Source organism: Athene noctua, chromosome 20 (assembly GCF_965140245.1).
Source record: "Athene noctua chromosome 20, bAthNoc1.hap1.1, whole genome shotgun sequence".
NCBI classification, from domain to species: domain Eukaryota; kingdom Metazoa; phylum Chordata; class Aves; order Strigiformes; family Strigidae; genus Athene; species Athene noctua.
This window is the reverse complement of record NC_134056.1, coordinates 12,577,640-12,605,036: the sequence shown is the minus strand read 5'-3', so window position 1 is coordinate 12,605,036 and position 27,397 is coordinate 12,577,640. Positions and strand designations below refer to the sequence as shown.

General features: G+C 45.1%; 1 protein-coding gene across 7 annotated transcripts in view; it reads right to left on the bottom strand.

Annotated features, from left to right (window-relative positions):
- The window catches only part of EXD3 (exonuclease 3'-5' domain containing 3), a 297,682-nt gene that overhangs the window by 136,790 nt on the left and 133,495 nt on the right, over nucleotides 1–27,397 (bottom strand). For all 7 annotated transcript variants that reach the window (XM_074923669.1, XM_074923672.1, XM_074923670.1 and 4 more), the window contains 8 exons: nucleotides 21,144–21,310; nucleotides 16,024–16,162; nucleotides 15,449–15,662; nucleotides 14,637–14,746; nucleotides 13,293–13,503; nucleotides 12,013–12,179; nucleotides 9,445–9,615; nucleotides 2,034–2,087 (listed from right to left, as the gene is read on the bottom strand). In XM_074923669.1, coding sequence (XP_074779770.1) covers nucleotides 2,034–2,087; nucleotides 9,445–9,615; nucleotides 12,013–12,179; nucleotides 13,293–13,503; nucleotides 14,637–14,746; nucleotides 15,449–15,662; nucleotides 16,024–16,162; nucleotides 21,144–21,310 — 1,233 coding nt within the window. The remainder of the gene's footprint in view (nucleotides 1–2,033; nucleotides 2,088–9,444; nucleotides 9,616–12,012; nucleotides 12,180–13,292; nucleotides 13,504–14,636; nucleotides 14,747–15,448; nucleotides 15,663–16,023; nucleotides 16,163–21,143; nucleotides 21,311–27,397) is intronic.

Genomic DNA, 27,397 nt, shown 5'->3' with positions numbered 1-27,397 from the left:
GGTCTGCATTGAGTAACCCAAGGTCAGGGGTCCCACTGGGGGATAACAGCCGGGACCCCTTGCAGGAGGGGCAGTGTCTGTGTGTGAGGGGGATGCCCTGTGCAGAGTTCCCTGTTGGGGAAGGACCTCCCGCCTCCCTGGGACTGGGCTCCGGTCAGGTCTGGCCTTTGTAAACCCAGGCTGTGTAGAGATTCAGGATGTGGCTTCCTTGGTCTTATGTATTTGGTTTGTTGACTCGGTTGTCTCCTGTCCCTTCTATGGGAAACTGCATTTCACCATTTATTCCACCTATTGTTGATCATGCGGTGTTGTTGTTGGGGTCAGTGGGATTGATGTAAATTATGTATAATCTGACTTGTTTGTACCCCCAGAGCTTACCCATGTACTGACCCTTTTGTATCAAATACCATTTGGTTATTGGTTCATCTTTATGCTGGCTGTGTCCTTTATGCTAGGCCTAATAACTGGCAAAACACAAGTACAACTGGTATTTTAACACTTTGACACTGCTGCATTAGCTCTGAAACTACTGAAGCACTGCAGCATTTTCTATATATATGAAACATGATTGTCTGAGTCCCCTTCAACTGTGATGCTAACAGAGGAAACTGAATTTAATCACAGCTTTCACATGAAACCTGGCTAGATCACACACAGCATGCAAAAGCACAATGATGGAACTGATGTCCAATGACAGTTTTACCATTCCAACCCTTCTAGTTTATATATCATTTCACCTGTAGTTCACTGGCCAATGAATTTGAAGTGGTTGATGTGAACAGTCCCTCAATGTTTGTTCCACATGTAGCAGAGAAGTTTGTATCTGGGAACAAGCAGTGGGAAGTTCCAGACACATCTTTATGAACATGATGAGTACTCACAGCAAGGTGGGATCAGCTACATGCAAGTAAGGGAGCCTAGCAGAGCCATCCTGTACTCACATAGGGTATACAAAGGCAAAGGAACAATGGGAACCAATCACTTCCCGTGACAGTATCATACACTGAGAAGCAGTTATTTTCCTTTTGCAATTCCTACACAGTACTTTGAAGTTAAAGCTTTGCCAAATAAGATTATGCTGGATGTTGAATTACCTATTACATCAACTGTAGGCTCAAGGAACCACAGTCTGGATAAGGAACCTGTAGCATGGCACAGCTGCACTTGCCTAACAGTGTCTCATCATGGAGGGAGTTTTCTTCAATGCTCAGCTATTATGTAGGAAGTCAGCAGCCTACATTCTGTTAATACTCCCAACTAGCTATTTGAGTAGTTGAGAGCTTTTATATCAATAGTTTCTAACAAAGAAGTCATGCACTCTGGCTCATGTGTGTAATCCTGTGCAAAAGAATAGTTTCACTCTTCCAAATTAATTTTTTTGACAGTAACAAAGTGCAAAGGACCTCCAGCAGGCATCATAATATTGAAACCACTGACTTGATAAGTTCAGTATATTCCCACTAACACTCTGTTTTGAAGTGTGACTCATGAAAGGCTCTGAACATCTGGTGCTGAGGGTAAGGTTGGACTTTGCTTTGGTTTTTTTTGTATCTATAGGAACACAAAACCTCTACAGGTTCCACTGGGACCCATGCTTGGTGGCTTCCATTCTCTCCCTTCCAAGCCTGAAGAAACATCTTAAAGTGTTGAAACTATGTCAGTGTGGAGCCAGTTAGCAAACAGTAAAGAATCTTTCTGATAAAAAGCATGGGAATTGAGCTGCCTTTCACCTGCCAAACAGAAACACTTTGCTCTGGATTGCTTGGCTTGCTTTCCACTCCCCACCTCCAATGGAGAGCAATTCCTCTCCCCACTGATGCAGTACTGAGTATAAAAAAAACTTCACCCTGAGCTTTGGTCATTCAAAACAGCAAACCTCCCTAGACCTTTAATGTAGTTTTTAGTGCAGAAAACATGAAAAAGCCAAGCCAGCTGTTGCATTTACATCCAACTTTTCCTCTTCTCTATACTGCACATCCCAGACCACACAATGATACAATGCCAGAAAAATGCCAGAAGCTCTGAACACTTACAGTCTGATATGGGAGTCCAGAGGTTAAAATGACTCTTCCTTCCTGCCGGGCAATCTGGAAAAAACAGTAAAAATCATAATGAACATGGGCTGAAGTTATACTGGATACAAGCCTTCCTTTCAGTCAAAGCAGAAAGAACATGACCTGGTGATATCAAGTCTTCCTCTCCAGTGTCAACATGCACTAGGCCAAGAGTATCTCGGTCTGGTTCAACAATACACTCTTGACAGCGACAGCAGCTCAAGGTATCGCTTGCTCACTGCATGTCCTCTCCCTGCCAACACCCACCTTGCCTCACATGTGCTGAACAAGCTACTTTTGCATCTGTACTGCAGATGGCCCAGGGAGCCAATCCACCTTGAAATAATGCTTTAAAAACCTTTCCATCTTTTTTCTCTTTTCCTTAACCCAGACTATTTTTATTTCCCGAGTCAGGTTCATGAAGAAGCAAGCAGTTCTGCTTGCACAGCAATATACAGGGGAGAAAGGAAAAAATAACCTAAGCAGGTAATTCCAGCAAAAAAAATGTATCATTAAATGTGTCTGCAAACTTCCTAGACATTAACAGAACAATGTTCACTCCACTGCTTAAGGACAAGAGAGTGTTATTCTCCCAGCAGCCCAGAGCAGACATACAGAAATTAAGCATTCTTTCAAGGCTGCGAAGAACATCCCCACTAGAGTTTATCACCTCCTGACTTGCAATCCTGCGCTTTTATCAGAGGTCTCGTCCTTCACCGGAAAGGTCTGTGCTGCATTATCAGGGGACTCATTACCCGCACTTCTGACCTTCTCAACAGAGTAGAAGACACTTTCAAATGGTTTGGTGCTAAAAGGAGATACTAAATCTGGAACTGCAATTCTTCACAAGGATGAAAGTGTGACTGATCTTTGTACGATTAAATGATGTCCCTCCCTCGCACCCTTTCCTCCCCTCCCGTAGGAGGGAAATAGTTTCATGGCCATAGAGATAGGAGGACTCCTACCTGAGCCAGTACTTCAGCTCTGCTAGTGCTGACAAGAGATTGGCACTTCAAGGTAGGCATGAGGTTATTTTTCTTCTCTGACTTGGATTCTGTTGGAAACCTTTGTATTTTTCACTGTTTACAGATGTGTGTCATGGAGGTGTCTCTTCTGGATCAGTTTCAGAAGCTCTCTCTGGATCACTCTTTAACCCTGGCAGGAGGACACACTTGAGATCAGAGTCCTGCTGCACTTCCCAGACAGTCTGATACCACCAAGCCCAGCCAGGGTACACCAAAAAAACCACCAATCCAAGATTTTTAAACTCTGTGTCTTGGATAGCTATCCTCTTAAGACTCATCGGACCTACAGCAACATGAAACAAGGGGGAGAAGGCTCTGAAGGCACAAACTCCTTGTGCAGTCAACTAAGCAACTGGTTTTTTCCTATCTTGACCTTTCAGGTAGCTGCTTCCTTCTCTTTCGTGTGAAGTCACTCTCTGGCTGCTAGTTCTGCACTGAGAAAGTGATTGGCAACAACTTCTAAAACATCTTCCTACAGGCAAAATTACTGGATTTCTTTCAAAATCAACCCTCTCTCTCAGTAAAGGAAAAAAATCCAAGAACAGGAACCTTGAAGGGACATCAGAGACACCTCATGCTGCATGCAATCCTACATGCAGTTTGGGTTACTGAGCAGATCTTCCAACAAACCACCCTCCCGGCACACTAACGAGAGAAGTCCAGTAAGGCAACACCAAAAGTTCACCACAGTGATTTGCTGACAAGGGAAAAGAGACGTGAAATTCCTTCAGACCCCAGTGTGCTTCAGGGTAAGTCTGAGGATTTCACAGCTGGAACACTCCATTCTGACTTCCTGAATCCAGGGTTAATTAGTTCAAGCTTGATAAATCTCCTTATCTAAATGGCTCTGCAGAGACAGGCAAAGAACATCAAATAAAAAGGAGAAAAGCAATAACTCTTCCAGCATGCTTTTCCGCCTCTGGAACAACGACTGGGAGAAGCACGCAGAGCCAGAAAAGCCATGTGATAGGACACATCTGACTGAAACCATGGAGGACACGTGCTGGAGCAAAGAGCATAATTTCTTCCTTTCCTCTGACAGAAATAACAAAAGAAATAACAGAAGGCAGTGCTGGGACTATCTGGGAGATGTGTGCTTGGAGATGCAAATAAAAGGAGAAGAATGATGAGTGTAGCATGTTGGAGCGGGTGTCAGAGACTTGTGCTCCATCCCAAGTGCTGCAGAGAGGGCACTGGCCTCAGTTTCACAATCTATTAAAAAGATAATATCAACGTCCTCTGGAAAAGGCTTAGACCTTCTGGATAGAAAGCGCTCCCTAATAACTTGGTATTATAATTTGTCCCTTAACGTGCCTGTCTGTTCAGCCAACTTTCATTTGCAGAGATGAATGAACTCAAATGAATTACTACAAGAGAGACCTGGAAGGGCAACGACTGATGAGAGAGACCCTATATTTTGAAGCCAGCAGCAGCGGAAGAATGGATTTGTGACAACCTAAAGGATTCTCAATTAAGGCTAAAGAAGGTTTCAAGAAGCAGAAGCACAAGCTGTAGATCTGCAATTTAAAATTTGCCAAGCCCATGCAGGACATGTGTTGGGCAATGCCATGTGTCCTTGAAGAGGCAAACTGCAGTGCTAACTTTGCAAGGTGGCAGTCCAGGAGAAGCTGTGACCCCACATGCAGGGGCAGAGGTGAAGGAGTGACCCTGAGCCGAGGCCAGCAAGATCCCAGTTCAGACAAAAAGGGGGTGAACAGAAAGCATCTGCTCCAGGATGTGTGCTGGAAAAGCAGCCAGACATGGATCTACTAGAGAAGTGGATCACAAACCTCAATCCAACCCTGAAGCCTGTTATCTCAGGCTCTTTTAAAATAGACAGTAAAATAGGCAGTAAACCAAGAGCTTAATAGCTATGAACACACCCAGCCCAGTCTCTTCAGCATTCCTGAAAACTATAAATTCTATAGAGTTATTACATGATTTTGTAATGTGGCCTTAAGTACCACACCATCGGCCCAATTCTGTTTCTTAACGTACACCCATTTATTTTGCAGTCTCCAGTGACAGACATTCTCTTACTGCTGACCAAACATCAAAAGTGAAGTCTTGATCTTAAAGGTAGAACAGTTCTTCATCTGTCCTCTGTGAATCCACTCCGCAGACTGGTGGGAAAGTAAAATGAGTAACAAACCTGAAGAATGTCATTTACATCAAAAACATGGAGAAAGACATTCAAAGCTGAGATGAGATCAGAGATTAGATTCCCCCATGACACGCAGCTCTGCTCACTGCAGTATTAGAAGTCCCCTTTGTGTCCCATGGCTCCAAACCAGTCCAGGGCAATTTAGATACAGTTGCACATTGTTCTAACTGGATCCTGACATCCATCCAAGCCTGGCTCTCCTCTCTGACTTGCTGGTTCATCACCTGGAGTTCTGGGGAGTAGGTGTAACCTTGCAAGGGAACCTTCTACACCATGGGAGCTGTGGAAGCCAGTTCTACCAGCCTCCTGGTTATTAGCACACTTCAAAAGATAGCAGGTTTGCCTTGGCATGCAAATCATTCTTAGAGATGAGGATGATTTTGAAGACCAAGAACACAGTCCATTAAAAAACATAAAACAAACCAACACACAGCTCAAGTGAAAGGACTTTGAGATTCCACCATGTCTCCTCTTAAAAATTAGTGACCTAAGAGACTATAAAAATTTTCTTATAAGCTTTTATTTTACCCCTGAATTACAATATTGCAAGACCTACTGTAGTGACTTCAGGCTGGTGGGTGATCCTTTAAGGTTAGTGTTAGAAGCATCCCACTGCTCTACCTGATTCTGCAAAATTGCCGAGAAAAGAGGAGCACCCACTGAAACTTTCCCACCTCCTTCCAATTATTCATCAATAAGACCCCAAAGGTTTAAGATTCTCTGCAAAGAGAAGTTTGCAGAAGACAAGCTGGAAGACCTGGCTAAAAACACAACAGGCATAGGATGTGATTTAAGTAGAGAAACATATTAACTGGAAATAACATGTTGCTTATAGGAATAAGTGTAAACACAAAGGGTGACTTACCCCAATAATGGCACCTGCAGTCACAGAAGGATGCTGTGTAAGACAGACCAAATCTCTGCATTCTGTTCTAGATGGAATCACTCTTTACTTGGGATGGAGTTGGAAGCCTCTGATGAGGAATGGCTGGATGCACACAGCCCTCCTCAGGAGAGGCTGCCCTTCTCTGCCACACGGGAGGGAGCCAGGCTTGGGTCAGCCTGGGCCAATGCCCTCCAGAAGGGCCTCAGGTGCAGGACTGGAGCAGTGCTGCCAGGCAGGGACATGTTTCAGGGAAAGTGTGTGGTGAATCCCCCCGGCTCTCAATGCACAGGCTGCTAAAGTCAGGTAACCGAGCTTGTCCAGCACATCTGGTACAAATTTCATCCCCCAACTACATACCCGCTTTGCCAAACACTTGTGTGCATTGCACCACAGCAACTAGGATATAAATGTAACACAGTAAAAACATCACTGCCACCCCACCGAGTGAGAAAACTTGGAAAATGACATGGCACCTGTACTGGGACATGAAGCCGCTCTTCCCAGAGAGGCTGGTGCTCATGAACAGAGGCGAAAATGGTTTTGTAAAGATGGACTGTGAGCTCTTTGCCTTCAACATGAGGACAGATTTAACCAGAGAAATTTTCAGTATGAATTTCTACTATCTTTCTATCTTTAAAGATTTTCTGTGTCTATGCTTATGGACAGGTAACTTTTAATCAATCACTTCTCCAGTTAAGTTCTAATTAAATGGCACCATTAAATACACAGAATGCAAACTGGTGTCATCTCACAGCAGCTAAATATGGACAAAAGGGGGGATACACTGTCTCATCGTGTCGGAGGTTCTGTTCTCACCGGTCAGCAGATCTGAGATTGCAGATCTGGCATGATAAACTCATCATGACAACTGTTGTCCAAGATAAAACATTCAGCCAGTAATAGCAGCTCACACAAAGCAGTACACAGGACACAGACTTCACCTTTAGCCTGGGAATGGGGTTTCTCAAACCAATTACTGCTAGAAGCTTTAGTCTAATAGAAAAAATAAAAAAAGCCCATAGCTGCCCAAGCACAACCTACAAAGCTCTCAGGCTTTTAAGTTTGATCTCAAATAATAGATGGTGAAGGACAAGACCCATCTGCCTACCAATACTCGAAAATCACTTTAACAAGCAACGGGAATGAGAACAATAAGGAGCAAATGCTGGGAGATCCAGAAGTTCTTGGCACAAGGAGATGTGTAATATGACTGATATATCACTTTAGTGAGATGACTTCAATGAAGAACAAACACTAACTCTGTACACACTTACGTGTTCCTGGTGACATTAGTTTGAGCCTGTGTTGGGACAACACCCAAACTATCTTGTATACAGTGATCAGGATCCAAACCTTTCTCCTGTGCTTTGCAATAACATTTACAAAATTTCAGGTGTAGGGTGGTCAACATTCAATTTTTATTAATATTAAATCAGGACTAGCCAGATATAAAGCAGGGTGGGAGGAGTCTATTTTTATCTTTGATTATCCAAGCACAGATCAAAGGCTCTGCAGTACAGTAACACTCCAAGGGCTTTTGATAGTGAAAGGATGTTTGTCCGGTCACCATAGAGAAAGCAGTGTAAAATATCCTGTCCATGGCACAATGAGGTATCAGGATGAGAAGTGGAGACGGGGCTCTGGGGGGAGGCAGTGAGAATGAGTTTGTTTAAATGACTTGTGTAAGTTTGGCAGAGAGGAGATATTAATTATTTCTGCAGAAGCTTGAGCCTGCCCAGGATTCAGGCCAAGCAGACATCTGAAGAGGAAACATCCTGTGCACCAGGCCGGGTGATCAGTGCATATTTGATAGCAACACACTGTGTGGGCTGGTTATCTCCATTTCTGGCATAGTAGAAATATGTCTGAAATGCAGAAGCATGTGTCTCTCCTCCGAAAGGCAGAGGGTCAAAGTTGTTATGGGAGTTCAGATCAATGTTCATTGTCCCCATCTATGTTAGAGACTCTCATTTTCCCAAATCACAGAGTCACAATCATTCAGGTTGGAAAAGACCCTCGGGATCATCGTGTCCAACCATCAGCCTGACTCTACAAAGTTCTCCCCTGCACCACATCCCCCAACAGCTCATCTAAACGACCCACCCCTCCCCGGGCAGCCTGTTCCACTCTCTGACCACTCTTTCTGGGAAACATTTTTTCCTAATGTCCAGTCTGACCCTCCCCTGTTGCAGTTTAAAGCCATTCCCTCTTGTTCTATCACCAATCCCCTGTGAGAAGAGACCAGCACCAACCTCTCTACAATGTCCTTTCAGGGAGCTGTGGAGAGTGATGAGGGCTCCCCTCAGCCTTCTCCTCCTCACACTGAACAGTCCCAGCTCCTTCAGTCTCTCCTCACAGGGTTTATTCTCCAGGCCCTTCCCCAGCTTTGTTGCCCTCCTCTGCCCTCGCTCCAGCCCCTCCAGATCTCTCTTGTATTGAGGTGCCCAAAACTGGACACAATGCTCAAGGTGTGGCCTCACCAGTGCAGAGCACAGGGGGACTGTCACCTCCCTCCTTCTGCTGGTCACACTAGTGCTGATACAAGCCAGGATGCTGTTGGCTTTCTTGGCCACCTGGGCACTGCTGGTTCATGTTCAATTGCTTGTCAATTTGAACCCCCAGATCCTTTTCTTGCAGACAGCTCTCCAGCCAAGAATATTTCACTGTAAGTCATGGCTGATCATTTCTGAGTCATTTCATAATGCAGTAGCCAGCTAGGATGTTATGTGGCAATTTATTATGGAAGTTTTCCCTTTCATATTGAACATCCATCTTTTGATACTGGTTCTGTCCAACTGACCCAGGCACAAGGCAGGCAAATACCTTCTCTGTAAGCCCAAACTTGAGTCCATTAGAAACCTAAGTGAATGTTGGGTTCCTTTCTCTGATTTTTGTCTTGTTGCAAACACACCACCACCTCTCCACCAAAGACACTTGAGACTGGAAGTCACATCTTTATACTCTGCTTGTGTGCCTCAAATGACTTGAAACACCCCAGCTGTCAATGACACAAACCTACAGACACAAATGAGACTTGAGATCACAGCCCTCCCTGCTCTCCTCCTCTCTCCTGGAAGTGGAGAACCAAGCCCACACACTACTGTAGGGACTAGCTAATACCAGCTGCCACCTGGCACAATTTCCTGGACTGAACCAGAGGACTGGGTCTCAGCACAGGCACAGGAGGAAGCATGTCCTGAGCAGATTCTGCCAACTTGCTGCCTGTCCAGGGCGAGTGACTAACCCATGCAGTTACACAGTAAGCAGCAGGCCTTCCCCAAGGAGCACAGATACACACACACACGTGTGACTAACCTCAGCAGCTCTCCTGTGGTCATCGTCATTCTCCAGCATCTGGACATCTACACCAAGGCAGCGAAGATAACGCCCGAGGCCTTGCAGCATGTTATCACAGACCACGCTGAATTCCTTTGGGGAGATGGGAGCAGGGGGACATGAGGGCTCCTTTTTGGATCCTTTGCATTGCTACAGAAAGGCAAGAAAGCCGTAAGCAGCAGAACAGAAGGCTGATTTCCAGTACATTTGTGTTTTGTCTCCCTGCGTTCACCCATCATGGTAAATCCAACTGTCCACCTGTATTACAATCTCTCCCGTGCTCTGCAACACCTCTAGTTCCTCCTTCATGCCCTTTCTACATCACCCACCTTTCACTTGGGCAGGAGGCAGCACATGATATGACTAATTCTGAATTAGACATTCGCTCACTGGCCAGCTGGCCACCCAAACCAGGGATCTGCAGCCCTTCCTGGAGAAATGCCAACTTGGCCTTCTATGCTCTACGCAGACATTAATTCTCATGAATCCACAGCAATACATCTTCAAGACTGCTATTCCCTATCAGATTAGACTGCAATTAATATACACTTGCCAAAGTTATGATTTGGGAAGGGGATCTGAGAGACAAAGAGAGAAATAGGTAGACAAAGCAGTCACGTCAGCTTTGTTATCTTCGGAAGTTTAAAAATAGTCAGTGCCTGAATTCTGTTTATTTTATTTCAAATGTCTGGTGCTGGGGGAGTTCCTGCAGTTTGTCATTGGGAGGCTCCCAGAAACACAATAGCTAAATTCATGGAGAATGGAAGTTATTAGGGAAGCTCCAATGTCCAGCTTTTGCCTCCAGGAACTTGAATCAGCTGAGATGACTGAAGAACCATGTATGCAGGGCTACACTGGCTTTGGAACCTAAGTTACTGCAGCATTGCAGATTAGCTCTGCAGGAGCTGACTCAGGCCTGGAAATGCTGTGGCACACCATGCAGATACACCCAGGCTGACCATTCAAACTAGCTCAGATCTGAGAGATCAATCTGTGTGATGCTGCACCTCCCAGAAGCTGGTACAGGCACTTAAAGCTCTGCAGCACTGGGTAGGCTGGACTGTCACCGCCTCCTGCAAGGACCTTGGTGGATGCAGCTGCGCCCTGAGGCATCAGTGCTGTGATAACAGATCAAGCTGACCCTTCAGTGATGAGCGAGTTGGAAGACACTAACCCTGTGCTGCTGCTTCTGTTCAAACAGATGTAAAGGAGCAGCAGCTGTCTCTTAGCTAGTGTTTATTCAATGGCCAGCAATGTCATATGTAGCTTTTTTCTCACGTTTCATGCCAGCAGAGAGCAAAAAGCTTATAAAGGAGAATAGTGTCATTAGCCCCACTTCAGATAGTATACCAGGAAACACCGGGAAAGAGAGCTTGGAGTCATGCAGGATGCAGAGCCAGAAGTCTGCTTTTTTGAGTCCCAGTCCAGGTTTTACCAACTACCTCTCAGTTAATGAATCTGACTGTACAGAACACAAAGATGACCTGTGAGTTCACAAGGTAATTCAAGCCTGAAGTACTTACTTTTCCCATCTCTGCAGCAGCCAGTCAGATCTGTTGTAACATACAATATTCCCAAGAACACGGAGTGCTTAGGAAACTACTGAGCAGCTTTGTGTTTTACTGCCTGACTAAGACTAATGGCATACTGTACATTTACACACACTTGATAAGGAGGATCCTGAAAAGGTGCCTATAATCAATAGCATCTCAGCCCAACCATGGAAGGTAGTATTGACTTCAGAAGCTAAATACACAGCTGGGACTACTCAGAAGGATACACAGCCATAGTGAGTCTTCTCAGTTAATAAATAAAACCGTTTTTCTGCTAATGTTTTCATAGGTGCATAAACAACCGGATGGTTGCATTTTAAAAGTAAAACTTGATAACTAAGAGAGAAGGTCCAGTCACGTTTCAAGATATTTAAGCAGAGTCACACAGCTCCAATTTATGGCGGGTGGAGTTTTAAGGCTCTGCCACAACATACATCGCAGGGGGAGGCCAGTCATGGAGTATGTGATGGTAGGCAGGGAGACACAGACGTGCAATCACCAGAATAAATTTTTCAACGGATTCTTTGTTTTTAACTTTGCAGACTTCTACTCCAGACACAATAAAGTAGGCATTCCCAATGTGAAACCAAAGTGTGAATGCTCAGTTAAAAGCAAAAGTAAGGAAGTTAGAGTTTTGAAGCCTCCGTGATGCAACACCTAGGCCACAGAATTCAAGTCCACACCGCTGAGGAAGTGTGCAAGGAGCATTTCCACCAGGAAGGTTAGCTGGATTCTGCCATGCAGACCTGCACCAGCATTTTGCGAAGACAAACGAACCTAAAATTTTAGGGAAAGCTGACCCAAGGCACACAAAGGAAAAAGCACATCTTACCAGTAAAGGGGAGGAGCGAGGAAGATGTTTGCTGCAATAGTCCTGAGAACAGACTACAACCAGGCATGCCATGCATACCTAGAAGTATGACTGAGAGACAAGGCAACATATGACTTGCAGGGCTCTTGAGCAACATGCAGTTCTTTGAAGATGTTTACAAACCTGTCCAGAAGGTGACGGTACTTCTTGTTTATTCAGCTGCTTCTTTGCCCTGGGTTTTATGCTCGGTTTTCCCACCAGACTCCCGGTCAGGTCTGAACTCAGACCAAAGCTCGCTGGATCCTTACAGAGTTTCTCATAAATCTCCAGCAAACAATACGCATCTGAAGCTGAAAATAAGGGAATATGAGCCTTAGCTGGTTTCATTCAAAAGTAAAACAGAGGCTTTCCTGAGCAAGGAATAGCCCTCACCTCTGTAAATGCCACTGAATGCAAACAACCTGTGAAGCTCCTACTAATGTCATAGCCTGCACTCTTTTACTGGTTCAGTAAGTGTCATAACCTAACACAAGAGTTAGGGCAGAGGGGCTCAAAAAGAGACAGGCCCTCTGCTATCTCTGACTGTAAGACAATGCAAATTGCGTCTGTACAAACCACCATGTAAGATAGCTTCAGCCAACCCATTTCACTCGCTATTGTTACTGAGCAGCGGCTTGCCCACAGTTTATTACTGCATTTCAGCTATGGGAAGGTAACTTCCCCATTAGATGCAATATCTTAAAAAGTAATAACCGAGTTGTTTGCATTCACCTGCCCACACGCACTGCCATGCGGCTTCTGTTCCTTGCAACGGGAACTGTCTAAGTCTCCAAGCCAGTTTAACAAGTTCTAGTGATTAACTCTTGTGGGAACTGTGTCAGCTTCAAGGATAGTTGAATTTAACAAAGGGCTGGTTTGCTTCAGTAGACCGTCCTTTGATGCCCCAGGAAAAGATTTAGACCCAGACTTCTGACTCTGGGGTAATCAACAATGAACTCCACTGGTCTCTCCACAGTACTGATTCTGTGCTGCAGTTTCTGACACCATATCTATCATTTTTAACCCGGCTCTAACAAGCGCTTCACTATGATGATTGCAGCACTTGTTTCCCAGAAAGTCTGTGAAATGAGGCAGAAGGAAGTGGACTTTCTTCCTTTCAGTTACTAAGAGGAGTTTCCAGAGTCTTTATCACCGAGGTGATGTTTCATCAGACAAAATCTGCAAAGGACAGGAATTCTTTCATAAGGGAAATAATGAATCAGTGGGCAGTTTAAACTTCAACCATTAAAGCCATGTCCACAAAAGGACAAACATAACATATCCTGGCTTCTCTGAACAGAAACAACTCTGCAAAGCCATTTTCTTCGTTTGTTACTTAATGATTTTTCTGGTGACAGAGAACAGACAAACACAGCCTGTAATGGACATTCTGTAGCACCTTGCCACAGAGTCAGAGACTAGACCTGCATAGAGGATCTGTTCCTCCCGGAGAGGCCGTTTCTCCCAGTTAGACAGCTGCTCTGTTTTATCTAGAGGTTTCCCCAGCACATGTTGCACCAAGAGGCTGAGTCCTTTCTCTGGCTGCTTGAACTCTCTATCCTCACAGCGCTGCTCTGGGGACAGTACATCGACCTTCTGGCTGCCCTTCTTCCAGTCAATGGAGCTCTTCTGCAGCTGATGGAAAGAGAAGGACATAAAACACATGGTTATAAAACATCTTCTGCAACACCTCCTATTCCAGTGGGTGGGGCCACATAGCAACCCTATGATTTTTATCTCTTGCCTGGCATATTGAATTCCGTTGTCTCAGACAAGGGCTGGGATGACATTAGATATATACGGCGTCTGGTTATTTGGTTAACAAACACATTTGCTGGAAAGAAATCTGTTTCATAGCCAGGGAAGGAAAAAAAGTGCATTGTCGTGCAGCACTGCATTAGTGCAGTGGGGCTGTGACTGTGACTTCTCAAAGGTTTGCAGGGTGCTCAGCCATGCTGGAGGCTATTGGGCACCAATTCAATAAAAGATAGCAGTGGTGGTTCATCACATTTCTCCTCCTAACTCCAGTAAGAAAAGGTATTTCTGTAACACAGTGGGCAATGGCCTTTCTGAAATTGCCATTTCTCAGATTAAACTGAGGCGATAGCTGCTGGCAGGTACTTCAGACCCTGCAGCCCTTCCCAGGTTATCAGTCCCAAAGATCTGGGTTCACCCCTGCTCACAGCCTGAAATACACTCTGTAAATTTTACCCATTAAAATGGTTGTCCTTAACATTTCTGCAGACTGCTAAAATCTACTGTGTGCAAACCCAGAGGCAGCTGTACTTTAGCTGAACAGAAATTCCTGTGCTGAATCTACCAGCAGCTCTCCTACAAACATTATGAGTTCTCTACAAATCATTAACTCCGTAATAATCTGCTTCAATACTGCATGATCCTGAATTATATCAGAATTTTTACAAGAATTTAGTCTTACTGAGTTCAAGTATGACATGCTTAGAAACTCTCTCCTAGCTGAATGGAGCTACATCTCCATTTCAATTTTTTTCGTACCTTTTATAAAACTGTGAATAAAGTTATTAGTATATCAAGCTCTAACTTTTTAGTTGATGAAAGCGAAATGCTTCTGTCTTTCTTTACAGAATCACATTACCCTCAAAATCACAAGTGGAAAATATCTATTTACTCATTTAGCCATCTCCCTGCCAGTATGGGATACAAACAGACAATGCTGTGGATTCATGACAGCTATCTACGAGCATATGCAGGAGACACAATTTTCCACATCTTTATGTGTTAATCCTTACTTGTTTGTCTACTGTGAGTAGGTCCACCACACTTTGTGCTTGCTTGTTCATGTCTTTCAAAGCAGACCATGTGGCTGCAAGGCTGCTAAGGTCTCCAGACATCCCATAACCTGGAGATAAAAAAAGCCCAAATCACACAGGTAGGAAAACTCAAATGATCGCTAAGAGACCACAGCTTTTTCTAGTTCAGAGTCAAAATGCTGACAATATATGTATAAACATTGGTGGAAGATAGGGAACAAGGAAGACTCCTGTCTCTCCTGTTCCTAAGAGATAGTCTTGCGGATCAATATTGGGAGAGGTGGATAAAAAATGCTGAGTTTAAGATCAACTTACTTAAAATCTGCCAGGTCAGTGAAAGGCAATTATGAATTTGCCCTTCAACTCCAAGTTTAACAACTCCTGCCAAAAGCCTCCAAAAAGAATCTGTATGGTAAGCAGGAGAGCTCTGCTGTCCAGCACAGAACCTTTAGGACAGGGCCAACAAGTCCAGAAAGCTCTGGATAGCAGACTTCCCTAGACAGTTGGGTGCAAGTTGGCATTTAGTATGGAACTAAAACAATCCCAAGTTTGAGGGGTCAGGCTAAATCAGAAATCTTGGGTCTGACCCGAAATGGGGAGGTGTTTCTACCATTCCCAGTTACACTGGTCATCCTGCTTCCTGGCATGGCAGTATGTGAACACCCTGGGCTACAAAAGCTGGTTCTGTGATAAGTGGATTTAGAGAATAACAACCCCAAAAGGATCTAGGAATTAATTACACAAAATAAGCTGCATAAAGACCTGAGGCAGGGAGAAGAGAGGCATATTACCTAGTTTAGTAATGGCCGCATCTGAATAGAGCATCTGGATGAAATGGGGAAGCTTCTCCTTTTCACCCTCCACCTCAGCTTGCTCAAGGAGCCGTGGCAAGTCGAGCAGGAACACCTCATCCTTCAGAGCCATCTGAAGGAGGGAGACACGGGGCTTCCCGACCATGCCGAATGAAGGCCTCCACTCCATGTCGATGCCAACGACCTGCCCAGGCTGTAACACAGACAAAAGCCTTCTTCACTTAGAGACTGTCTACACTTGAAAGTAGCCTGGACAGTCCCTGTCCAGAAGACAAGCATTTCCTTTCCAACAGCTGCATCCCTTTGCCAGTGTGCAAACTGCTACAGAGACAAGTAACACTCACAGCACACCTGAGTTACCCCTGGGGGGACCTTTCCTGGCACAGCAATTCCCAACACATTCCCCAAATCAGACAAGCCTAGAGGAAGCAGCTGTCCTTGACTTGGGGAGGGTGACATTTGATGGCAGTGGCCCACATACAACCCTGTGCACCAGCCTGCTATGGAGTTTCTGCTCCTTGACCCTGCAAAGTAAATACCAGAGTAACACTCACCTGCAGCACCTTTTCCCAGCACTGCAGCATCTCTTCCCAAGTCTGCAGGAAGTGAATATTTGCCCGTGGAATAGGAAGCTGGTAATAGTCCTTCTTCTTACTCTCTTCATAATTATCTGCTTTTGAGGCATCTTCTACCCTACACAGAACCAGATGCAACAGCTTTAAGCCATGCAATGAGAGTCAATCCTGGAGTGAAGAAATGTCAGGGAGTTTTAAGCCCCTTATTTCACTGTGGTCCTCTATTTCCCCAAGCTACTCAACTCTTTCTCTTACCCTCTCTTTTCTCACCTTCCCTGTAATCTCAATCTCTTTCATCTTGACTTATCCTCTCTTTTCATTCCTGTCACGGAAATGGCACTGTGTCCGAGACCTTACCATGCACATGCACTATACCCGCTGCAGGGAACACCCAAACAGAAACACTTGCTGGAGTCAGAATCCCAAGCCCTGGCCTCAATGCTCAGCTCTCTTTCCCAGAACTGATGCAACTTGGATGACAAAGCTGGGCAGCTGTTTCCACATTCAGAGATAACACATTTTAGATTTACTGCTTTTTGCCCTTGAGGTTAACATGGAAGTCTGCTAGCTCCCACGGTGTAATACATAACAGAGATGTCAGCTCTGACCAGCACTGTGTCTAAACAGGAGCTTCACACTTCTCCACAGCATAAACTGGCTCAGAAAGAGACTCTCAGACTGCTCCACACCAAGATCACCAGCTGGAAATAGGTGAATCTGCCTCATCATTTTATAGTGCAATGGCTTAGGAAGGCTTCACCAACCTCCCTGACGCTGTCCAGCTTCTTCTCCTCCACCCCTTTCCCTGTAAAACGTCCACATTGGTTGCACCATTTGTTCTACATTGCACAGGGATGAAATGAGAAAAGTTCAGAAATAAAGTTTCAACACCTTCTATATTTAAGGGAAGGCAGGCAGCTGAACCCACAGACCAAGCGCCTTGCTTGTGCGACTCCCTCCATTTGGGTTTCAGATGGCACCGCACAGAGGAATTCAGTATCTGTGTATTAATACCCTGGGAACGTTGGAAGATGTATGCAGAAATGAGCTAACTGATTTCCTACAACAGGATCTTACACAGCACATTTTCTTTTCAAAATGCAACAGAGTATCTTGAAATGGCCTTGTAACTGGAAGGTCAGGGTATTGCTGTGGTGTCTCAGCCAGATGATGCAATCAGAGGAAAGAAACTAATAAAAAGTATCCAGCTATTTTGGACATAATACAAATTTCTGGATAGTCTCTTTCCCACAGAGACTTGAAATGTTTTATTATTTGAGAAACTATTTACTAACCTTATGTTTAGGGGACTGTGTGACTAATTTTGTAGCATAGCAGCTTTCACTGTACAAACACTCTTTTCCATGGGTTTGTGTGCATGGGGAAGTCAATATTTGTGTAAAATATTTAATGAAGGAGTGCAGTCTCAGGTCTCCAGGAATATTCTCACCTGCAGATTTCAGGAGCTGCATATGGTGTGACTAGCAGAGATGATGTAATTTATATGCTGGTACCACCTTGTTCTCTACAGTGTGGACACCCTCTCTGGGAACCTGCTGCTTTGTTAGCTCAATAAATAAGGCAGACAGACTGTTTTATTAGGTTCCATGGCTCTGCTGATTTTATAGCAGCTACTGCAGCAGGTATCTTGACTGAGTAAACTGGGGCACAAAGGGTTTTACTCATCTGTCCCAACTCCTCAGGAATGGCAGAGCACATCCTAATCAGCATGCTTTCCCTCCACCTATATACGATGCAGGACTCCCAGAGCAGAGAGATGTACTGATGTTTTTTATCTTTCTAGAAGCACGGAGTCTGTGGCTAAGTCACACTTCTGTTGACCAGCCCTTTGTGTTTTGAGGGATTACACCTCATGCAAAAACCTCTGGCTCCCAAGTGGCGGCTGGTGCAGCTTCAGGAGGGAAGAGAGCAGCTCCAGCCATGCGCCAGAGCTAAGCAGACACAAGTTCTAGAAAGACAAGAGTTTCCTGTGCTCCAAGAAAGCCATGTACCATCTGGAGAAGCGGGCCTTTGCAGACAGTGTTTTGAGGGTGATTACATCTGTGTTGTATTTCTGGAGGTTCCATGGGGCTTGAACGTGAAGCAGTGCAGATCTGCACTAGGAGAAAGATCAGACCCATGAAGCTCAGCACATGAACTGTTCGAGGCCATCTGTGAGACCATCCCAAAATCCTCAGCCTTAAAAAATAATACACCATGTTCTCAGTCACCTTCTGCGTAATTCAAGTTAGTCCAATCTATGCTCTAAAAATACAATTTTTAGTTATGAAAGCTGCAGTTTTTGCACAAACACCTCTTCCAGGAGATGGAAATTTGCTGTAATGTACAAAACAACCAACTTCAGGATAAACCTGTTAGAGCAGGTAACCTCACTCAGTCTCAGGCTGGTCTTCTTAAAATAGTCTCCTTATCCTCTAGTGAGGTGTCAGCATTAACCAGGCAGCCAGTGACAGATCCCGACTGTTAGCTGGAGTTCATAAATCTGACATATGACACCAGTAGGAAAGTCCTGCACTAAGAACATAAGGTAAAAGGAAGCACCCAAATCATCTGCATGTAACCATGCGAGGCAGCAGATGAGCACGGGCGTGCAGACTCGTGCAACAGCCATGCCAACAGGGACCCTGCCCCTGCTTCCCACACCAAGAGCACAGCGCTGGAAGAGCCCAACTTGCTACCCAGGGATCATCGACTTTTGCTGGCTTTATTCCTCCCCATACAGCAGAGTGTGATGGCATCACCAACTCCTCCTGGACACACAGACCATTTCAAATCAGATTCAGATTTCCACTGTGTACACTGAGAGGTTCAGTTCCATGTAGGAAGTTACTCCCTCACGTTACAGGCTTCAAGGGCTATGTGTATATATATCCTAAGGATATGGGCTATCAGCTTGCACAAACTGTAAACAGTTACCTCTCGGGAGTGGTCAAGATTTTCCCACAACCCTTCCTCTAATCTCACCTGGCTTCTGAACTAGAATCACCAATCTCCATGCTAAAAAAGCCCCCAACATATTTCACCAGTGAGGGTAAGAGGGAAACATCAGGCAAGTGGTGCCAAGTCCAGACAAGGACACCACCGTGCAGTAAGGTGACTGATGTGTACCACAGTGGAAGAGTCCTAAAGGAACCCCAAAATTGTCACTGCTTCCTCTCTTCTGTTTTTGACAAAGCCTTGACTCTACCTGGAAACATGTGATCGCTCCAGGAGTGACAGCAGGGCTTTGAGCTGTGCTGCCCTCCAACCACACAGCCCAGAGCTCGCCTGTTTGCATTGAGGATTCAGGGATAAGTCCTCTTCTCTGCACAGAATCCACGCAGATGAATTTCTGCACATGAATGAGCGGAGAAAATTATGTTTGATGGTAGCTGGCCAGCAAGGTGGTGGGGTAATTACTCTGAACCCAAGGACTGTGGTAGCCTGCAGCCTTGCAGGAGTTTGGCTCAAACACACATGGGCACAGAGGCTACTGGGCCCTGTGCTGATGGGACTACCAGCCAGCCCTCATCCAGCCTGAGGTTCCAGATCTCCTGCGCAGTCCTGGGTGAGATCCTCACAACACCCTCATGCAGTATCATCTGCAAGCTCTGCAGTTCCACAAGACTTGCAGTAGCCTGCATATGTGCAGGCTTTTCCCCAGGAAAAAAAAAAGGTTTTAAAAAGGGGTGCCAAACACGGTTATTTCTGAATAACTTGCTTAAAAATCTCATGGACAGAGTCACTGAAGAATGGCAGATACCATCACTCACATGAGTATAAAAGTGAATTACTGGGGCGCAGCAAATCTTTTGCATTGAGTCATTTTTTTCAAATACAGCCCTTCTTCCTCCATACAGCATAGCTGAGCAAGTGCCTGGGATGTTGTTGCATGAAGGGGGTGATCTTAGGCCATTTTCTTCAAAAGACACAGCACAGAATACCCAGAACCAGAACTACAAAGCCCTGGTATTCCTCCAGATACAGCTTGCTGGGGGGATCAGACAGCTCTTAACAGTTTAGGTGACTATATGGGCCTGCTGAAATGTAGAGCCTCTTTTCAACTTTGCACAGCTTTGTCTACATGCAGCATGGAACCTGGCCACCCTCTTCCCTCCATCCTTCTGCTCTGCTCCTCCTACACCAGCAGGTTGACAGAGATCCTTGACTGGAGTGCTTTGCACAGTTCTGTGCACTTCAAATCAAGGAGTTGTAAGAACCCTTCTTAATATAAGGATTTTACAATTCTTTTTTTGTACCTCTGCCTTTGCACTCTTGTTTCAGTTCATGCAAAGGATGAAGCTCCCATTGAGAGAGGAACTGCAGCAACTGCTGCGTAAAACATGGGGGTCCCAGAGCAGGAGAGGAACCATGGCACTGTGTTATTGGGATTGCATTAGAGGAAGAAAAGGGGACAGAGACTAATTAGGGGGCTAAAGGTTTCTTAAGCTCACTTGGTAAGTTTGTGCTGGAGAGTCCGGTTTTATCCTAAATTCAATTAATGGGACTCTTCCGGGATCTGACCCCAAATGTCAAAAACTCCCATTACTTCTGAGAGCTTTGGATGATGCAAAAATTACAGACTGGGATGAAAAATGGCTTATAAGATGTCAAGGGGGCAAGAAAATAAATACAGTTAGAAAAATTTAAGGAACTTTAAAATTATTTTATTGGCCATAAGTCTCCTAAAAAGGGATTAAACCAGATTGCAGTACAGTGGGGGATGCAGAGTACATAAACTTTGACAGATGTGTAATCAACTCAGTAAGACAGACGCATATCCAGATCTTATCCATGTAATTTCATTTGAGCTGTTGATCTGGCAGAGAGAGTCTGAAAACCCCTCTGCAGCACGACGCAATCTCATACAGCTTCTAAGTACTGAGGATTGAGTTTAAAATGTACCTTTCACAGACATTTCCAGGCTTATGAAAAGCAAATGTAGCACGTACATGGCCAAGATGTGATCTGAGTAAATGGAGGAAGCTTTTGCAAAATTATCTCCCCAAGGATGTATTATTGCAGATTATTTTAAGCAAATATGTAGTCTTTGTATGATAAGCAATCTACACTAAAAAGGCATGAAACACAGTATTTACCTCTCTTGGATCTGAAGCTTTTGAAGCTCATCAGCCACTCCATAAGGCAGCACCTCCTTGGGCAAATTGCAGCGTTGTGCCCATCTTGCTGCTGTGTTCAAATCACAGTAATGGATTAGCAACTGTATCAGGTGCCCTTGAAGCCATCGATTCTCTCCAACTGTGCTCTGCAAAGGGAATCAAGGGTGAAGGAAGACTGTCAGTGTAATTTCCATCACGGGTGTTTCTACCCCCTCTCAGGAGACGGCATCCCCCAGGGGTGTCCTGGACAGTGCAGAAAGGAGCAAGAAACCCCCCACTGAAGGACTGATTTTGTTCAAACTCAGTCAGTGCTGCTCTTCTCTGCCAAGAGGTGAAGAGCACATACTTTAACTGGTACTTGGGTCCCCTTGACAGCATGGCTATTTGTTCAGGGAATACCACTTTGCAGGTGCAGCACAGCAAAACAAGGGTAAAACACTACCGTTCAGCCTGACTGATGGCTAGCATATTATCTGCTCAGATGCTGATTATATTAAGTAAAATCAGAACCAGTGACTGGTGAGAGAGTAAGGGTCTTTGGGCTCATTAGCCAGGTAATTATGGAAGGGGTAAGAGTTTGGATTGTTTTAGTCCCATTTTGTGCCCTGAAGTGATGCTGTGACTTGATGTTCTAGAAGAGGCAATAGGATTGCTTAGTTTCTCTCCAGGTAAGACAGTAGCATGGGGTCTCCTCCAGTCTTGGGAGTATTTGCACGGGTAATTAGGATTGCTAGTTGCACACAGGTTACAGGTAGGACACATTAGCCAAGCTTTCCTGAGTGACAGACTTTGGTGTTCACAGCGAGGAAAAGGCTTGCTCCTCAGCTGCAGCCCATCCACACACACCCCTGTGAAAACAGGGGCACCAGGTCCCTCTGCCAGCAGCACACAACAGCACAGTGTGTGCACAGACACCCCATGCAACCAGCACGACACAGCCAGCGCCACAGACGGGGTCCAGGGCACCAGCACTGCCACCCAGCATCAGCAATAGGCTGTAAGAAATGTGCTCTAAAATTCCTACTTTTATCATAAGAGGAACCCAGAGCAGTCACTCCAGTCATGAAGAACTAGGTTTGGGTGCAAGAAATTCCTCCCTCTGTGTCTATTCAAGGCCCCTGTGGATGTGACAACTGGATTATTGCTTCAGCCATACAGACAAACAACCATCTCAAGTGTCACTGCAAAAGCCTAAGTTACATGCACCTGCAAACAGGGAGAGCAGTTTAGGATGCTCCCCATTCCCGGCTGTTTTCTGGTGGAAGTGAACATGTGCCCGTGCCCCTGCACACTGCAGAGCCAGGGTGCACAAGCACAAATTCACGGCTGCCTGTAGTTTAAGCCCAAATACCCAGCTGTGAGCCAGAGTGGCTGGAGCATGGCACACTGCCCACCCTGGCACGAGGGAGCAGGGCAGGCAAATGGGGCACATAACAGTCTCCACTGTGACAGCTGGATTTACCAAAGCTCTTTTGTCCTGTTCACCCTCTTGGCGGATGCAGTTGTGAGGGGAAATATGAACACAGTGTCACCAACATTCATGACAGATACGTGGAGGTAGGAATAACCCTCTCCTCCTGCCCAGCCAACCCACCCGCTCTTGCAAATATCCCAGAGCCACTTCAGCCAGATCAGCAACCCACTCCTCTTGACAGACTGATTTACTCGTGGATCTGCCTCAGACATTAATATTGTCAAGAAAACTTATTGCTAAAACAAGTTGAAACTCTACATGGTGGATTGGGATCTGTAGCTATATGGCTATATTGCTGCTGGCACTACCAACGAGTACTTTTCAGTGTAGTGGAATGCTCTGATATGCATTTAAAGTCCATCCCTGTCCCCCCCACATGCCACTGCCATCTTCCCTTCGCTGCCCACCAAGCAGTGCCTGCAGGGGCAGAGTCTGCTCCCAGGGACTGCAAGCACCTTGCTCCTTCTCCACTGCATGTACAAACACAGCCTGGCTGGGTGATAGGCCAGGGCCATGGGGCCTCATTCCTCACATTCCTTCAGTAACTAAAAGGTGAGAAGTTGTCTTCAAAGCAGACACCCTGCACAGAGATCAGGAAACAAACCTGTTGATGGCCCCAAGGTAAAAGAGAAGGAAAAAACAAAGCAAAAAAGAAAAAAAAGAATGGCCCACCCCCCAGAGGTGCAGGAGGGGGTACAGAATTGAAAGAAAAGCCACAGAGAAATTTGGCATCCCAGGTAGTGCACATGAGAAGCCAGTCTGCTCACAAAACCTGCTGCCTCAGCACTAAATCTGCAATCCTGTGACTCTGCCAAATGCCAAACCACGTTTCTTCTCATGGATATGTGGAGGAATATTTTTACTGCTGCTCTAAGAGTTGGTGGTTCAGCAAGGAGCCACTGTCAGTGGGATGGGGATCCAGCAGCTAACCAGGGGCTCAGTTATGGCAGAGAAGCAGGAGAGGGAACAGAGGGAAGGGGCTGAGTGGGAAAGGATAAGTGATCATGTTAATGTTTCTTGCCCTCTACATTTCCTCCCGAATCTCTCCTCCCAGCCATGCCACTCCTGATACTTTGTGCATCTCTCACTTCTCTGCCTCATGCAACTGAGCTCAGTCAACCTAACACATGAAGCAGGTCTGAATAACTCCTCCTGCCACATTTGCCAAGCCAATTCTCAGAGTCCTTCCTCAAAAGAACATATTTTCTTACTAATAACACAGAGCAATTCCCTCTTCTAGCTTCCCCTGTGTCCATCCTATTGTCTTTCTGCCTTTTTTCTAGAACACAAAGTCTTTGGGGTTGGATCTTTCTTTAGTTCACCCAGAGTCAGTTCTTAATAAATCTCATTATGTCATCTTTATTTCTGGAAAAAATGAGGTGAAGATTTTTTTTTTTTTTTTTAATGATAACAGATTTATTCTTTCAACCACAAAAACAACTCTGGAAAGAAGGTTAATCTCTCCAGAGATATTACATCTTGCATTCTGAAATGGAAAATAGCTTTGTTTGTTTTTCACTGAAAAGGAGAAAGGCTTCCACCGCAACAGCTTTGGAAGAAGCAAGAATGTGGAAACTTTGGCCCCAGAAGATGTGGGCACAGATGCAGAGACAAATGGATCACTAGGGATGACATTTCATGTATTTGGTTTTCAGTAAATGAACACTTTTCAAGAGGAAACTGGCACAGTTGTTCCAATCAACATCAGTGACACTTCCAAGCAGGAAAAGATGATATATACCATGAGGATTGTTTGCATCCCTTTCTGAATTCTAGACATATCATACATTCTTTAATCCATAAGTGCACACAAAAACTCCTGACACCAAAATTAACCCATGATTAAAGCTTTCCAAAATGACTGCTGCAGATTACCTACCCGTAAATCCTGTTCTTACGCAGTTGAATGCTTTACAAAGCTCACAACCACCAGTGCAGAGCAAGCTTAGGAATGTCCTGACCTTAACCAACAGCATCAGCAATTCCTCCACTGTTATCAATAATTTTTGATCCAAATATCCAATATCTTCTTTGGAAGTCACCCTAGCCAACCCTAGATTATTTTTATCTGTATGCGTTAAGTTGCATTTCTGTCTGATACAGTTCTCTGCTTTCCCTCAGTATCTTTTACTGAGGAGTGAAGTTATTCACACCAATGACACTGGCTATTTGCAGAGTCAGATTTTAATTTAACTTTTGAATGTCTTGGCCAATTTCCCCTGTTCTCAAGTGCTTCCAGAATCAACAAAAAAAATCCTGTTAGTGCAGAGAAAATGTCAAGTAGAATATTTTAGAGACAGCAACTTTAAAAGGGAAAAAAGAAACCTGGACTTTGAAATGACAAACCCACTGTAAGCAGTGGAGGACACCAACAGCATTTCTAAACTCACTGCAGTGCTGCAGGTACTGTGCAGGAACCTTTGTTTAAAGATTCCCTGGAACATCCTACTGTGTTAGTTTTATTGTTACTTTATTTTATTTGGGCTCAGGATTTCCGTTTTGAAGGTAGCATCACTTGTACTATATGGAGAGATGCTGCAGCAGTATGTCACCCTGAGTATGTCATTGAGGGGAAGTCCTTTATGAATGAGACTGGAGCTGGGACCCTCAGTGCCAGCTCAGTCCGGGGTCACAGCCTGTTCTGTGAGAGAAGGGGAATCCTGACTTCTGGATATCCTACATAGATGGCACTCAGATAAAAGATGCCAACTTTACCCACGCTCACTTCTGAACAGGGTTTCTTGTGAAATCAGCAGGCCACTCACCCATGGCCAATGCACAAAGACAGAAGCATGAGAAAGCCGTGCTTTCTCACCACTTGAGCTGTTCTCTCGCTCACAGGCACTGGCTACTCAGATGCACTAATTTATGAACTGAAGAAGAACAAAATAGCCTCCATTCATATCCCAGAAGACTGACTTTCAGATAGCAATCAGTGCGTCATTGACAGAGCCACACTTCAGTGTTCTGGAGGCCATTACCACATCAATGGCGGGGAAGTGGTCTTTCTTCTCTCTTTCAACAAAGCTTTGGCAATGTGGCTCCCTGGGGCATGTTCACACTACCTAGCTTCAGCTTTGTGAATCAGGAGACTCAGCCTCCCAGTCTCGCCATGCAATGAGCTCTTCCAAAAGGCAATTCAGAGGAGTCTAACTTACGATATCACTTGAACGGATCAAGGCAAAGGCAACTCTTAAAACCAACCTGTTGCTGTACCGGGGGTCCCCACAAGGAGCTTATTGTTCCTGGGCAACCTGAATGAAGCTGCTGGCTTGTGATGAGCAGCTAGGACAATATTGTGTGATGGGATGTATCTGGCTCCATTTTTCTCTCTGCAGCTCACACAATCTTGCCAATGCAATTTCTCATTCAGACATCCAGACACCACTACCAAGTGGCAGCCTGAAGGAAAAAAACGTATAGCTCGTCTGTTAAAATTCACCCAGCTAACTGCACAGACAGCTGCGTTTCAGCCAGCAGGTTGAGGGAAGTGATTACTCCCCTCTGTTCTGCACTTGTGAGACCACACCTGGACAGTGACTAGTTCTGTCACCCCCGTGTAAAAGAGGTGCTGAAAAATAGGAGAGTTCAGTAAAGATCCACTGAGATGGTTAGTGGGTTGGAGCACTTGATGTAGAAGGAGAGGGGGAGGGAGCAGGGCTTGTTCAGCCTAGGGAAGGCTAAGCTGGGGGCTATGGGGGAATATAACCAGTCTCTTCAATTTTATCATGGGGGATCATAGAGAAGATGGATTCAGATCCTTCCAGAAATTCCAGCCAGGCCTAAAGGAAAAAAGAGGTGACAGTGAGAGTGGCTAAACACTGCAATGGGTTCAGAGAGGCTGTGGAAGCAGGCAGGGCCCTGCAATAGCTTGTCTAACTAAGTTGGCCCTGCTCTGAGTAGGAGGGCAGAGACCTCCACAGTCTCCTTCAAACTGAAATTAGCCTCTGATCCTATGACTAGCAGTGCTGTGCATTCCCCAGCACCAAGACTCATCTCCACGCAGACAGGTGGCTTCTTGCAGCAACTGCTGCTTTCAAGTTCCAAGCACCTCCCGGGCGAAGAACACCCAAGATCTCATCTACCCAGAATACAGGATGGTCCTGATCACGCTCAACAATACTACACAGAGATCCAAATACATTTCCTGCATTGGGATTGCTTCCAAATTTCTGTCAGGCAGTCCCTGAGGGAAGTAATTCATCTTCACCAGATGAAGTCATCATGTCTCCAAAATCTGCTCATACTACCACAGATGAGAGAAGGTATATAGCAGAGGAAAAGAATGAACTCTGCTTTCAAAGTCAGATCTGAAGAGAGAGTATTTTCAAAAAACATTAAGCAAGAGGTTGAAATATTTTTTTAAACACAGCGTTGGACATCCTTCATACAACCTTCACCCAACTCACAGAGCCACATAACAGACAAACTGTCTGCTGGCAATGGCTCCACTTCACAGTGCACATGACACTTCCTACTCCAGAGATGAAAGGCTCTGCACACAGCAATTTACTTCAGTGAATCTGACACGATCATTACCAGATTTCACTTCAGTAGCTGACCAGAACATGGATATCAATGTTTCTTGGCTGGAGAAGGCATAAGCCCTGACAGAAATTGAGGTTTAACAGAGAGGGTGTAATACTCTACAACAACATTGCTCCTAACTGCCCAAGTGAACCATCAAGCACGCAACCCCCCAAATGCTTCAGGACACAGGAGGATTTAGTAAACCTTAAGACATCTGTAAGATGGTAAA